Genomic DNA, 12523 nt, shown 5'->3' with positions numbered 1-12523 from the left:
AATTGTAGCTGTGGTTGCAGCAGGAATACCAGTCATACATTACATAACCCAGCGGGCCCGGTCCACGACTTTGCGTCGATGCTGAGCACGCCATCCGGCCGCGTCTGGCGTGCTTTAGGGCCGCCCGCATATCCGTCATTGCTGATTGTACACACGCGGTCGCATCCGTCACGCGCGTATGGAAACTTATTCCGGCCCGCGCACACTGATTTTTTGCCCGCAGGCCCGCGCTACCCGCGCTAACTAAAAAAGTGACCCGGCCCTAGCGTTCGCATTTTTTTTTTTTTTTTGTCCGTCTCCTTTTCTTCTTTCTCCCCCCATAGTTTCTTTGCTCCCCATCGCATCCTTCCGGTCAATTGCACTACATTTCCACCTTTTTTTTTCTTCTTTTTTTTCTTTTCTTTATTGTCAGCAGCCTTTCGTCGAATCCCTCACTCCATCCCGACCCGTCAGAGATGTCGTACTCGAGTCACCGTGGCATCAACGTTTCGCAGTACATTGCTCACCTCAACTCTCTCGAGCCATCCGATTTCCCGCCCGCCACGTCTTCAAAGCAGCAGCAAGACGATCTGTCGCTTTTCGCAAACACTCAATTTTTTGACTTTGACATGGGCCGGTCTACCGACGCCGGCGTGTCTGTCGACGATCTCTTGTTTGATCACGACAATGATGCTGACAAGCGGCGACGGGCTACCGCAAAGCCTCAGCAGCAACAGCAACAGAAGCAACATCTTCAACCACAACAACAGCAACAACAACAACCACAGCAACAACAGCAACAGCAGCAGCCTTCGCGCCAGCTTCATCAGTCATCTCATCCTTCAAGGCCGCAAGACAACCCTTCGCCGCTGACCTCGGCTGTTCACACTCCCCCTTCCGGCGTCAAGGTTGAGTTCGACTTCCTTAATAACGATTACATGGATTATCAAATGCCCGTCCTGGCTCACGGTCCTCCTCGTCATTCGCACGCGCAACCCCACCACCATCAACCTAATCCGTCCAACCCTGGTCACCAAAACTTGTTCACGCCTCTTCTTGCCGGCAATGCTTCCGCTGCTGCTACCGGTGCTCCAGGTTCTGGTCCTGCCTCCACCGGCCCTCATACTCCTATTGGCTACCCATCAACCCCGGGCGCAACCGGCAGTATTACTACTACTGGTCCTTCTTCCAACGCTGGCACGCCTGCCGCGGTTTCTGGCATCAAGCGGGCGTCTTCAGTTTCAATTGACGTCAGTCAGCTTGCTACTGATGATGCTTCTCGTCTCGCTGCCGAAGAGGACAAGCGCCGACGAAACACGGCTGCATCTGCTCGCTTCCGTATCAAGAAGAAGCAACGTGAGCAACAGATGGAACGCACGGCTAAGGATTTACAAGACAAGGTTCAGTCTCTTGAAGCAAAGATCATGCAGCTCGAGATGGAAAACAAATGGTTGAAGAATTTGGTGGTGGAAAAGAACGAGACTAAAAGTATTTCAGATATTCTCAGTCGAGGCGACAAACAAGATGAACAAATCATCCCTAATGCTCCCGCAATGTCTTCATAGATTTATTTATTCACCTAGAAAAAAACATAAATATTGGTCTTTTTTTTTAATATGGAGTTCATTTTGGTTTGCAGATTTTTTGTTTGAAAAAAAAAAAAAAAAAAAAAAGTTGTGAAAAATTCGTTACTTGATTTTTACAAAACAAATTTTTTTTTCCCGTTTCTCTTTGATTATCGGTCTTTTCAATATACAAATATTAAATCATAAAAAGCATTTTTTTTTTTGAAAGGGTTTTAGATGAAAAATGGAATTCAATTGATTCAACATTTTTGATAAATTGAGAATGAGGGAAATGAACGAGCTTTCCGAGCCCCAATTTTTTTTTAATTATTATTAGTTATTTTTTTTGGTATATCTTGAATGTTTTGTGTTTTGTTTCAATTGGGTTTATTTTTTATTTTTTTTCTTTTATACATGATGTTTTGATCTCACATTTTTTTTTTTTTTTTTTTCAACTGTATGTATATTTTATTATTATTTTTATTATTATTATTAATATAAAGCTTTATCTCTGTTCAGATTTTGATCTTTTGGATTGCAAGATTTACATTATAACACGTAATAGATTGGATGGTTGTACAGGGAACGAATTACTTGATTTGGCAAGCACGATGGCAGATACGATAAGCAACCCCCCCCCGGTGATTGTAACTATACGATATACAAGATGTATATATAGTTTATATGTGAATTATGTGTTTTTTTGTTATATAATTTTAATATGATACAATCTTACCAAACACTGTCAAAAAAAAAAAAAAAAAAAATTTAACTTTAAAGAAAAATAATAAAAATGTGGGAAAATCCCCCATGGTTCAACAAGGTTTGTTCAAGCCGATAAATCATATCCATACCATTTATCTGTTATATTTGATTTTGTTTATGTAACCGTTTTTTCCAATTCCTGACTGTTCAAATCCGCCAACTCGTTAAAAAAATTCTTACTTTCGATCGCGTTACGCCGGCCTTCCAAGTACGTGATGCCTTCGTCATAACTTACCGGCAACACGGACACGCATTTGTTTTCGACAAAATATGTATACGTAAACGATCCGGAATCGACCCGGTTGCCATGTTGAATGTCAGACACGCTGGTGTCGACCCTGACTTGCACGAACGTGCCCTGTGGTGCCTGAGCTTGATGCTGCGTGTACGCGACCACGGCGGTCAGGTACAGCACCGATCCGACCGGCACTGGTGATTTAAACGTGGTTTGATCGAGCGAAATAAAATGCGGATTGCCATGCGTGAACGCTGCCGCGCAACAATATGCAAGTTCAAACGTTTGTCGCAACAAGTACCCGCCAAAGATCATGTAGCTGTGACGGTTTCGGTATTGCGGTTGCATGAGCATGGTCGAATGCACCTGCGAATCTCGCATGAGCACTACATCAGATGGCAAGTCCAAGCCCGAATTCGGATCCTCATATGCCTTTTGTCGAAGCCACATGGAATGAATAATCGATGCCTCGTCCGCGGTCGGCGGTGACGCGTGCAAGCCGCCGGACTTAGCCGCACGTTTTTTGGCCGCGTTGTAAGACTCGGCCCGGTCAAAGATTTGCGTTTCGGTTTCATTTTGCGGCACGAGTCGGTTGATTGGGAACGACCGTTGCGTGATTGGATGCCGGGCCACGAACGTGAAATTTGCGGTTAAAAAAACGCTGTTGTCCTGTACCGTGCGGGCCTTGATCGTGATCTCCATCGATGACTTTCCGGTCCAGGTTACGTTGCCAAACAGTTCAATGTCACTCAATGCGGTAAGACGCTTGAGCAAGCTGATCCTGTCAACTATCCGTAATTTGTCAGTTTATTTAAATTCCATTAAAACAAAAGAATCTAAAACGTAACGTACCTGACGCGGTCACGATCGTGGGGTCGTATGGGGCGCAGTGCTTGTAAGCAATAACCCCTGCCAATGCATCCAAATCTTGAAAGATCTGACCAATCCTGATTGATATCTTAGTTAGTACCTCCAAATAATAAGAATAAGAATAATAATAATAATAAATCCATGCAATGCATCTTGCCTACCTTAACCTTCCGGTTGAGTTCACATAGGTGTCAAGAAGCCATTGATCCTGCTTAAATGGCAAGCTCTTAAGATGATATAAAAAAATAATAATAATAAATTAGTCAAACTTTCTAAAAAAAAACCGGGACCTAACGCACGATTGCAGTAAACGAATCCGACATTGTCCGGTCCTCAATCACGGGTGGCACGTCCGAACTGGTTTTTGAAAACGACGTGATCGAACCAGGCCGGCCTTCCTGTTGAGCTTTTAAAGCTTCCAACCAGGTAACTTGTAACCGCATCGGTGAAGCCGGTGACCGGTTAGCCTGAGGAATGAACCTGGTAACAGGCGAACGAATGAACCTGGTCACGGACGTGGTGTTGAACTTGCGGCGCAGGCCGGCAGTCACGACATGACCGTGAAAACGCATGCTAGAAGTGGTTGTCATTTAAGCAAAATCTGTAATGCTCGCTGCCACGGAGAATGGTGAAGTGGTTTTGTTTGTGGCAATTGCAGATAAATATATATATATATTTGTATTCTACGGTGAGTAATGCCTTTCGTCGCGATTATTCAAATCTGTTTTTGCCTTTCTGCAATTGGCTTAGCGCGGGGGCCCGACCGGCAACCTGCTATCCGAACGGGTTGGTTAACTGTTACCAATTTATATTTACACAATACAATAAATATTATATTTTATTTATTCCAAACATTCGTAGCTCATGTCACAGTAAACAAGGTCGACACCGGATTTCCCTGACTCGTAGTTCACAATGTTGTCCAACCGTTTCGTCAACACCTGTAGGCGTCGTTACTGACGTGACCTTTTTGCATTTGCGGACGGAGTCAGCACGGTCTTGCTGCTGTTCAGATCCCGCAACGAACTGGATTCCGGTACCGGTTTCAAAAACATAAAACAAGTGCGAAGCCGCCGCCAACCGAGCAATCTTGTGGGTCATTCGTGGTTTACGACCGGGCCCCGCAGTCAGGGTTTACACGTTGCTCGACGGTGGTGGAGTTTGCCCGCCCGCACCGGTGCCGGCCTCCGTGATGCCATGACTGGCAGCAGCGGCAAGGTCGATTGGCAGGTTTCACACGGCCCGTTGTGACCACCGGCAACTTCAAGCACTGCAAGCTCTGCTTATAACTGCAACGCACAAACCCTAACCCGAAGCCGTGTTTAGCCCCTGAGCTGAACGCGGGTGCGATGTTTGGCACCTCCAAAGCACCGAACCTGAGCTCATTGCTGCAAAAATGAAAACCATGTTCCGGCTAGCAGAGCCGCTAGAGATTGCTTGCAAAGGCTTGAAGGCAAGTTCAAGCGTAGAATGGCAAATTAACAGCCATTTCGGTGTTGACGATGCCAATCGCAATCACGATACGCCTGTGGTTCTTGTCGGGCCTGATACCAAAGTATAACATAACATTGTGTATTAAAGTATTGATCGATGCACACTGATGTATTAACAGTAATCAAATACCCGATGAGGGGTGGAGCGGGTCTGATTTATAGGTTTGGTTTATTTTTGAATTGGATCGTATTGAAATTTCACCCGACCATCAATCAGTCATTATTGAGAGCTTGGCAGCTGCCATCAAATGCTCACATGTGAGGGAACATATGAATTTATGATATGGGGAGCGAGTTTAAACCCCTGGAAAAGCACAAAGCACTTACAATATTTTTTCTTTTTTTTTTTTTTGGATAGTTCTGGGAATTGGTTAACTTAGTACCTATTCTCGTGGTTCCGTCGCATGATTCAAAGTTTTTTTGTGCGTGATGCAAAAAAAAAATTAAAGCTGAATTGCTTGTTGACAAAGAACATGGCTAACGAATGGGAAATAGTACAGTTTAAGCCATCAGACGTGATGTCCATGTTCAATCAATATGACACGGTGATACCCATAGCAAGATTGCAGGTGCTAACATTTGTGTTTTCTTTTTCCATGACATGTCATGATGAATTTAAACCCGCATCATTGTTTGACCTTGTGGATGGGTCAATCAGAGTATTTATTTACGACAAATTGGCTTTATTACTTCCCATGTTGTTTTGTCCTTGCTTTGCGGGAACGATCGGTGACGGGTTTGGATTGTTACAAAATTCAATTTCGTTGTCGATCCATCGCATTTTGCAACGACGAGCTGACAGGCAGAAAAATGACATTGCGAAACAATTAGCAGCAATTCCAAGCAAGAATGAAATTATGAGCCAGATTTTGATTGTCATGGCAAGAAATTTAAAGATCAGGTTCAGTGCTTTGAAAAGACTTGTTAAGAATCCCATTTTAAAATCTACTTTTTTTTTTTTTTTTTTTAAAAAAAAGCTGAATTTGATCATTAGGAGCATTTCTTATGTTTTGACGTGATCTCAACCATGACACTAATCATTTTGCCGGACGACAGCTGGCATGACCAAATTGATCACAAAGATCATCAACACGATCTGCGATCAGAACTGGGCCATGATTTTTTATTGGCGAGTACCAGCAGCACTGATAACCAAGAGCTATGGCAAATCGGCATGTCATCTCTATCATCATCTCTATCATCATCAGACAGTCACGTTATGTTTAACGATCTCGAATGCGACGATGGCCAGGACAGCAACGGCGCGCTTGTTGATGAGCTTGATGACAGCTTCGAAATGACGTACGACACATCGAGTGAGAATGACTTCCTTTTTTCGAGCCAATCAAATCATTGACCATTCATATAATATAACCCCCTTATATAATGTAATGCAATGCACAAAGAAAAAAAAAAAAAAAAAAAGAATAACCATCAAAAATAAGCGTCCCCATGCTAGCCACCGTGCAATGTTGATGCAAACAGGATGTCATCCCCTGGCTTGACTTTGTAAGTTTCCTGACCTTCCAATTCCCAATCTGCGTCATTTATCAGAACCAGCACTCCTGGCCGACTAATTCAAAATCATTAGCTCAAGAAAAACCTTTTACTTATTATACTTTTTTGGGGGTGTCATGACAGTTGTAAATTGCACTCTTACACTTGAAAATCATCAATCACAAACAAATCTGTTCGCTTATCGGTCATCAGGTTTAAACACAAGTGCTTGACCAGATCAGCAATTGTGCTGCCGTGGCCACCAATGGTCTCGAGCTTGATCTTAATCGACCGAGCATTGCCAAACAATGTTTCCAATCCACCCCTGAATGTGGTCCACATGAATATTAGAGCTTTACTTTCAAGAATAAAAAAAAAATATGGCATTGAATAAAAATAAAAAAAAACCCCGTATAATGCTACATACGAGAATTCAACAGTAATGTCACCCATCTTTGTTGTCCTGTCTATGAGGTTTGTTTGGTCATATATTATTATATCACCAAGGGAGGTTTTAAAGTCTGGGAAGAAAAGAAAATAATCTTTTCGCGCGGTTGGCCCGATTTGATGATATTGATTATTTAGAGGGGGATTTCTATTTTTTTTTCACCCTTTCCAGTCTTCCACGTTTATAAATTAATTAGACATGCTGGTACAGAACTATGCACGAACAACCGGCCCACGACCGCTGGTTTCAGTGGTGTCACGCCGGCTGCTATCAGACTCGGCACGATTAAAGAACTCATCACCACCTCCGCCGCCATCAATAACGTCGTCGTCATCGCAGAAGCGTAATTCGGGCAAAATCCCCCGCAAGGCGTTTGTGGCTGCCACTGCTGCTGTGGCGGCATCAGCTGGCATTTACGTGTCTAATAGTTATTCCAACGACTTGCGAAACTTCGTGACCGGCGCGGCATGGCCGTCGTCATCCTTGATCCGCAACGACGGCAGGCCGGGCGTGGTTTCGCCAGCACCGTCCACGTACGCGGGTCAGCTGGGTGAAGTTCAATTCCCCCGAGCTGCAGGGTTTTCGACCAAAGGACTAAAAACATTAACCGATGATGAAGTGTCGGCAAAACTGCGCGAGCACGAAGAAGCCTACAAGGTCGAACGCGGCAACGGCGTGGTCCGGTTTGACGTGGCCCAATTGGCCAGCAACTCGCAGATCGAGGATGACTACGCGGCCAAGATTGTTAACGTCAATTTTGCCGATGGCGAGTCTGACTGGTATTTTTTTGGAGTTTTCGATGGCCATGGGTGAGTGAGCACAATATATCTATATATATATTTTTGTGGGAGGGGTATTAATGCTAACTCTAATAGGGGTTGGAATACATCAGCAAAACTGCGGGAGCTTTTGGTGCCGTATGTTGCGCGTGAACTGATTGAAGCAGTCAAGCCCGACACCGTCAGCACAGACTACTTTGTCAGCACGTCTGCAAACGGGCGGCTGGTGGACCGGGCGATTGAAATCGGGTTTCAAAAGCTGGACGATGACATTGTCAAGAAGCCAATCAATTTCTTACTGGACAACCCTTACAAGCCGGCATCACCGGAATTGCTGATGCCGGCCATGTCTGGCTCATGTGCGCTGTTGTCGTTGTACGACTCGGCCACGCAGACGCTCCGTGTCGCGTGCACGGGTGATTCACGAGCTGTACTGGGTCATCGTGACTCGGGTGGCAAATGGGTTGCCACGCCGTTGTCATATGACCAATGCGGCCGAAACGTGTCTGAAGTAAAGCGACTAAGGGAAGAACATCCGGACGAAAAGGACACGGTCGTGCGCCGGGGTCGCGTGTTGGGCGGCCTGGAACCGACCCGGGCGTTTGGCGATGCGAGATACAAAGTGCCAACTGACGTGCTGAATCAGGTTGGCGAATTGTTTTTTGGCCGCTCGACTCCTGGCGGCTCACTCAAGTCGCCACCGTATGTGACGGCGCGGCCGGAAGTGATCACGACCAAGGTCAAGCCAGGCGATTTCCTCGTCTTGGCCACGGATGGCATCTGGGACGAACTGTCATGCAAGGAAGTCGTGCAGCTTGTAGTGGAATGGATGCGCAAGGCCGAGATCAACACTGGCCGGCCAGCGGAGGGCATCACGAGTGCGGTGAGGCATAACGGCATAATGTCGCGCGTGTCCGACCTGGCCGACATTGCCGTCCGATCGGACACGGAAGAACTAAACGCGCGGGTTGAAGCCCCGGATGTGACCGACGAGGGCAAGGCCACGTTGCGGAACCTGGTGGCAGGCGTTAAGCATTTCCGCGGCTTGTTTACGATCAAGGATAAGAACGTGGCCACTCACTTGGTGCGCAACGCGTTGGGAGGTGCCGATACGGACGAGACCGCGATGCTGGTCAGTTTGCCACCGCCCATGTCACGCCGATATCGGGACGACATGACTGCTGTGGTTGTGTTTTTTGGCGAGCCCGACGGCGAGGGCAAGCCGACAGGCAAGGTCGTGCAGATTGCAGAGGCCACGGCTGGTGGCAAGGGTCAGAGCCAGTGAAGAGTGTAGTACTTATGGAGGGGAAGAACAGGCAAGAAACAACAAGAACACCAAAAAAAAAAAAAAAAAAAGGTACATATTATGGTAAATAGAATATGCATTGCTAAGAATCATTCAGATGCAACGAATGGGCATGACATAGTATAGAAGACATGCCTTGATACGAGCATCTTAGCTGTTGCAGTTGTAGTTGTAGTATGTATTTGTTGCAGTTGTAGTTGTAGTTGTTTTAAGCCGCTGTTGATGTCGTTAGATGTAGTTTTAAATTGAATACTAGCAACTTGGCACGTATATACTAGTGTCGAGCATCAAACAGTGCAGTGTAAAAACGCAATCACTGTTCCGACGAAGCTGATTCGTGCAACAGATTGCTCTCCTTCACGGGAGATGCAGACGCCGTCGCAGCCGTGGGTGAGGATGACGATGATGATGACGACGAGTGACCATGGGAGTGTGGAATGTTTTCCGGCACCGGATGCTGCGATCCAACCGAGGTCACGCCAGCCGATGCTGCCTTGCCGGCCTTGGACAGCGCGTAGTCGCCGGAGTCGAAATATTTGCGCTCACCGCCGCCAACCTTGCTGAGCTTGTTGGCGGCAAGATCATGCCGCGATGGAAGCCGGCCGTACAGGCGGAAAATGCGTTGCTCGTCGGGCGACAATGTCTGTTTTAAAAAATAAAAAAAAAACAAAAGTGTTAGTGACGATCATGTTCCCGGGGCAATATGCAACTCACGCTGACGTCGACCTTGTTTGCGCGGGCCGGATTGAGGTCCGACATGACTGGGCAAAAAAGAAAAAAGGATTATTACTGGATGAGCGAAGCAAGTGTGCTACCAACGCAAGTGTTATGTGTGTCTGTAGGGAGGGATCAGGCGTACGTGTCGACTTCTGCACAATCATCGTTCCAACCCCGTTTCGTCGTTCCCCGGAGTGGCGGTGCGGCGCCACCAGCACGGTGCGCAGGTCTCAGCACGGGCGTTTAGCACGTGATTGAAGCGGGTGACGGTCAGTGGCCAGCGACTGTCGGGCGACAATTAAAACACTTTTGTCCAGCTTGTCCAGCTTGTCCAGCTCACAAGCAGCATTCGCCAGAAACAACCAAGACCACCAAGCAAAACCCATCCAGCTGGTCGACCGCCTCACGCATACATGCGTAAAAACAGGCCTGCGAGCTTGGCTTTGGCTGTGGCTGCTGCTGCTGCTGCTGCAAATACTCCGCCGCCGCCGCCGTCGCCCGCTCCATCTCCCGTGCTCACAAGCAAACCGTCCACGACGACGACACCGGCGCAGACGTTGCTCGCACCTGCAGCCCTGCAGCTCATTACTCCGCCAGAGGAGTACGTGCCATTGCGCCGGCCACGGTCGGTTTGGTCGAGTACTTCGTCTGCTTCTTACAACAACAACAACAACGAAGCCGACAATGATGATGATAATGACGGGTCGGTGGCTCAAGCAGAATCTTTGCTCAGGCGCAACCAGGTAGTCGTTACTGCAACAGAAGCTTCAGATCACGGCCAGGAAATTTTTCTTGACCCGGAGGCGTTTGCAGACTCGGCAGCGGACTCATCATTAGCTAGCGTGCAACCGCCGGCGTCGCCGTCGTCTTCGTCTTCAACACGGGGCAGGGCCTTGCTGAAAAAGATTGTTCCGTCAAAGCTGCGGTTAAATCTTAAGCGCAGGATGTCTGCACCAATCACTTCATCTTTTGCATCATTTTCACCGCTGACATCGTCTCAACAACAACCACAACAACAAATTGCAGTGCCATCAACGCGCGATAGCTACTTTGATCTTCATACCCCATCTTCCACCAATCTCGAGACTCCAAACCATTCAGTCACGACATCATCCACGCCGAGAAGCTCATCCAGGCACTCGCTTCTGCTACCAGTTTCTGGCATTTTCTCTTCATCAGATTCGTCGTCGCCGTTCTCCGTTACGACCCCGGCATCTGGCACTCAGATGTCAAATTCGGCATCCGGCACCGGTGCCCAGAGTATCAAGTCAGCATCCAGTGTGCTTATTTCATCTGCCGTGCTTTCGGCTTCTGCGGCAATGACCGCCGTCATATCTGGTTCTCCGCCTATTCCACCTTCGCCGCTATCGCCAGAATCGGTCAGAAATCCACCTGACTTGTCAGAGATCCGGACTCCGTTATCGCCCACTCCAATTTCGCAGCATGTGTCTCAATGTCCTTCTCCGCGGCCAACGTCGTCCTTGCCGTCGTCGTCGGCCACGACCCCGTTCGACAGCCATTCGTCCATGCTCATGAATGCATACCCGTCTTCTTCATCTTCCGGCATTCAGCAATTGCATCAGCGTCTGCAACAGCATTTGCAAATACAGGATATCACGGATAACACGATCAGGTCTTCCACTTTTTCTTCCTCTGCGTCATCATCTGCGTCATTACCCGTTATCACGGCCACTACGGGCCATGAGGATCTTAAGACTGAGCTCGTCGTTTTGCAGGAACAAATGCGACTAGAAGATCAAGCGTTTGCCGCCACCGAAGACCGACTGGAGCAATCCGGCTGGACCTCAGACCAGGATTTGCAAGCCATTCGAACAAATCGCATTGCTACGCGCAGGAAATGGGAAATCAAAATTGCCAGGGTACGACAAGAATTGCATATTATATAAATCATAGCATACTAAAACACGTTTTGCATACACAATTTGGGGAGGGGTCATTCAATCATCATATCTATTTTTTGTACATAATCTAGTTTTTTTTAATTTTTTTTTCCATTATCCAAAATGCTATCGCCTTATCTGCACTCTAGGATCAAGCAAGCTTCGATCGGGAATTTCCAATTCCAGTAAACTCCTGATTTCGTACTTGATTGACTCTAACCGTTCCTGTGCTTTGCCCAGCAAGTCCTGATCCACGCCAGACCCCGGTTTCACGTCCACATACGCATGCACGACGTACGTGCCAACAAACTTAGCCGCGTTCACGTCTCGTCCTTGAGCCACCGTCTCGGTAGCTACAACTTCGTTCTTATCAAACGTGGCAATCTCATGCAATTGCAACGGTTCTTGCGGTGCGATCTGCGTCACTCGCACAACCACGATGCCATTATGCACAAACACATGCCCGCGTTCAAGGTAATCATACACGTATACGTACCCTATCGCTCGCAGGTACTGAAACAGTGGGCCAAATTGCAATTGCGAACTATGCAGCGTCTGCACCTGTACCGGCCGCTTGCCCGACTCTGGCAAAGTGGCAACCGTCAAGCACCAGTCTTGTTCTGCGTCATTATCAACCAACATATCTCTATGAGCATCAATTCGAGATGATTCTAATGGCGCGGCCGTCGGTGGACCAGCCGGCGCAGCTATTGCGCCTGCACTGGTGGCTGTTGTAGGCGAAAACACAATGTGGTGTTCTAACAAAGAAATGGGCCGCATGCCGGTCAGGGCCGACAAGGTCGACAAGACCTGGGACAATTTCGCAGGAGAAAACGCAGCGTAAAGTGATAGCTGCTGAACCAACATGTTCCTTCAGTCGACCATTTATTGAACAACTCCCAAAACCCTCGTACGGCAATGTTCAGTTCTTGGAAATCGAGCTTGGATTGATGATGATGGTACATTAC

The 12523-nt window shown here is 47.3% G+C and overlaps 8 protein-coding genes across 8 annotated transcripts; 4 read left to right on the top strand and 4 right to left on the bottom strand.

The window, feature by feature from the left end:
- The first annotated feature begins 349 nt into the window (after positions 1-349).
- V1514DRAFT_60885 (uncharacterized protein) lies at positions 350-1816 on the top strand. The gene has a single exon (XM_066930075.1). The coding sequence runs from the start codon at positions 456-458 to the stop codon at positions 1542-1544; it is 1089 nt and encodes a 362-aa protein (XP_066783430.1). The 5' UTR covers positions 350-455; the 3' UTR covers positions 1545-1816.
- Positions 1817-2222: 406 nt separating this feature from the next.
- V1514DRAFT_330957 (HotDog domain-containing protein) lies at positions 2223-4097 on the bottom strand. The gene is made up of 4 exons (XM_066927602.1): positions 3714-4097; positions 3576-3640; positions 3397-3491; positions 2223-3332 (listed from the first exon to the last, which is right to left on the bottom strand). The coding sequence occupies exons 1-4, from the start codon at positions 4002-4004 to the stop codon at positions 2425-2427; spliced, it is 1359 nt and encodes a 452-aa protein (XP_066783429.1). The 5' UTR covers positions 4005-4097; the 3' UTR covers positions 2223-2424.
- A 738-nt stretch (positions 4098-4835) lies between these two features.
- V1514DRAFT_60716 (uncharacterized protein) lies at positions 4836-6495 on the top strand. The gene is made up of 3 exons (XM_066930074.1): positions 4836-4969; positions 5070-5830; positions 5902-6495. Exons 2-3 carry the CDS (start codon positions 5312-5314, stop codon positions 6262-6264), a joined length of 882 nt encoding a protein of 293 aa, XP_066783428.1. The 5' UTR covers positions 4836-4969; positions 5070-5311; the 3' UTR covers positions 6265-6495.
- Positions 6363-6746, bottom strand: V1514DRAFT_280608 (ubiquitin-related modifier 1; the record flags this gene model as incomplete). The annotated part of the gene is made up of 2 exons (XM_066925042.1): positions 6363-6480; positions 6568-6746. The coding sequence occupies 2 exons, from the start codon at positions 6744-6746 to the stop codon at positions 6363-6365; spliced, it is 297 nt and encodes a 98-aa protein (XP_066783427.1).
- V1514DRAFT_330949 (phosphatase 2C-like domain-containing protein) lies at positions 6657-9159 on the top strand. Its single transcript, XM_066927601.1, has 2 exons — positions 6657-7661; positions 7728-9159. Exons 1-2 carry the CDS (start codon positions 7051-7053, stop codon positions 8914-8916), a joined length of 1800 nt encoding a protein of 599 aa, XP_066783426.1. The 5' UTR covers positions 6657-7050; the 3' UTR covers positions 8917-9159.
- V1514DRAFT_293869 (camp-regulated phosphoprotein/endosulfine conserved region-domain-containing protein) lies at positions 8969-9960 on the bottom strand. Its single transcript, XM_066925377.1, has 2 exons — positions 9652-9960; positions 8969-9580 (listed from the first exon to the last, which is right to left on the bottom strand). The coding sequence occupies exons 1-2, from the start codon at positions 9694-9696 to the stop codon at positions 9251-9253; spliced, it is 375 nt and encodes a 124-aa protein (XP_066783425.1). The 5' UTR covers positions 9697-9960; the 3' UTR covers positions 8969-9250.
- On the top strand, positions 9961-11823 carry V1514DRAFT_330947 (uncharacterized protein). Its single transcript, XM_066927600.1, has one exon. It carries the CDS (start codon positions 10068-10070, stop codon positions 11559-11561), a length of 1494 nt encoding a protein of 497 aa, XP_066783424.1. The 5' UTR covers positions 9961-10067; the 3' UTR covers positions 11562-11823.
- On the bottom strand, positions 11609-12497 carry V1514DRAFT_330946 (mediator complex, subunit Med18). The gene has a single exon (XM_066927599.1). The coding sequence runs from the start codon at positions 12420-12422 to the stop codon at positions 11682-11684; it is 741 nt and encodes a 246-aa protein (XP_066783423.1). The 5' UTR covers positions 12423-12497; the 3' UTR covers positions 11609-11681.
- Positions 12498-12523: the final 26 nt, after the last annotated feature.

The sequence above is a fragment of the Lipomyces japonicus genome (genome assembly GCF_038497905.1).
Source record: "Lipomyces japonicus strain CBS 7319 unplaced genomic scaffold V1514scaffold_19, whole genome shotgun sequence".
In the NCBI taxonomy this organism is placed as follows: Eukaryota; Fungi; Ascomycota; class Lipomycetes; order Lipomycetales; family Lipomycetaceae; genus Lipomyces; species Lipomyces japonicus.
This window is presented reverse-complemented; position numbering and strand designations above follow the sequence as displayed.

What these genes read in the sequence shown, in the direction of transcription:
- V1514DRAFT_60885 (XM_066930075.1), top strand. Translation starts at nt 456, where the DNA reads ATGTCGTACTCGAGTCACCGTGGCATCAACGTTTCGCAGTACATTGCT.
- V1514DRAFT_330957 (XM_066927602.1), bottom strand. Translation starts at nt 4,004, where the DNA reads ATGACAACCACTTCTAGCATGCGTTTTCACGGTCATGTCGTGACTGCC. An exon ending in CGGATTCGTTTACTGCAATC is followed by an intron (nt 3,641 to 3,713) that starts GTGCGTTAGGTC and finishes TATCATCTTAAG; the next exon opens with AGCTTGCCATTTAAGCAGGA. An exon ending in CACGATCGTGACCGCGTCAG is followed by an intron (nt 3,333 to 3,396) that starts GTACGTTACGTT and finishes AATTACGGATAG; the next exon opens with TTGACAGGATCAGCTTGCTC.
- V1514DRAFT_60716 (XM_066930074.1), top strand. Translation starts at nt 5,312, where the DNA reads ATGATTCAAAGTTTTTTTGTGCGTGATGCAAAAAAAAAATTAAAGCTG. An exon ending in TCAGTGCTTTGAAAAGACTT is followed by an intron (nt 5,831 to 5,901) that starts GTTAAGAATCCC and finishes TTTGATCATTAG; the next exon opens with GAGCATTTCTTATGTTTTGA.
- V1514DRAFT_330949 (XM_066927601.1), top strand. Translation starts at nt 7,051, where the DNA reads ATGCTGGTACAGAACTATGCACGAACAACCGGCCCACGACCGCTGGTT. An exon ending in GGAGTTTTCGATGGCCATGG is followed by an intron (nt 7,662 to 7,727) that starts GTGAGTGAGCAC and finishes TAACTCTAATAG; the next exon opens with GGGTTGGAATACATCAGCAA.
- V1514DRAFT_293869 (XM_066925377.1), bottom strand. Translation starts at nt 9,696, where the DNA reads ATGTCGGACCTCAATCCGGCCCGCGCAAACAAGGTCGACGTCAGC. An exon ending in CAAACAAGGTCGACGTCAGC is followed by an intron (nt 9,581 to 9,651) that starts GTGAGTTGCATA and finishes TTTTTAAAACAG; the next exon opens with ACATTGTCGCCCGACGAGCA.
- V1514DRAFT_330947 (XM_066927600.1), top strand. Translation starts at nt 10,068, where the DNA reads ATGCGTAAAAACAGGCCTGCGAGCTTGGCTTTGGCTGTGGCTGCTGCT.
- V1514DRAFT_330946 (XM_066927599.1), bottom strand. Translation starts at nt 12,422, where the DNA reads ATGTTGGTTCAGCAGCTATCACTTTACGCTGCGTTTTCTCCTGCGAAA.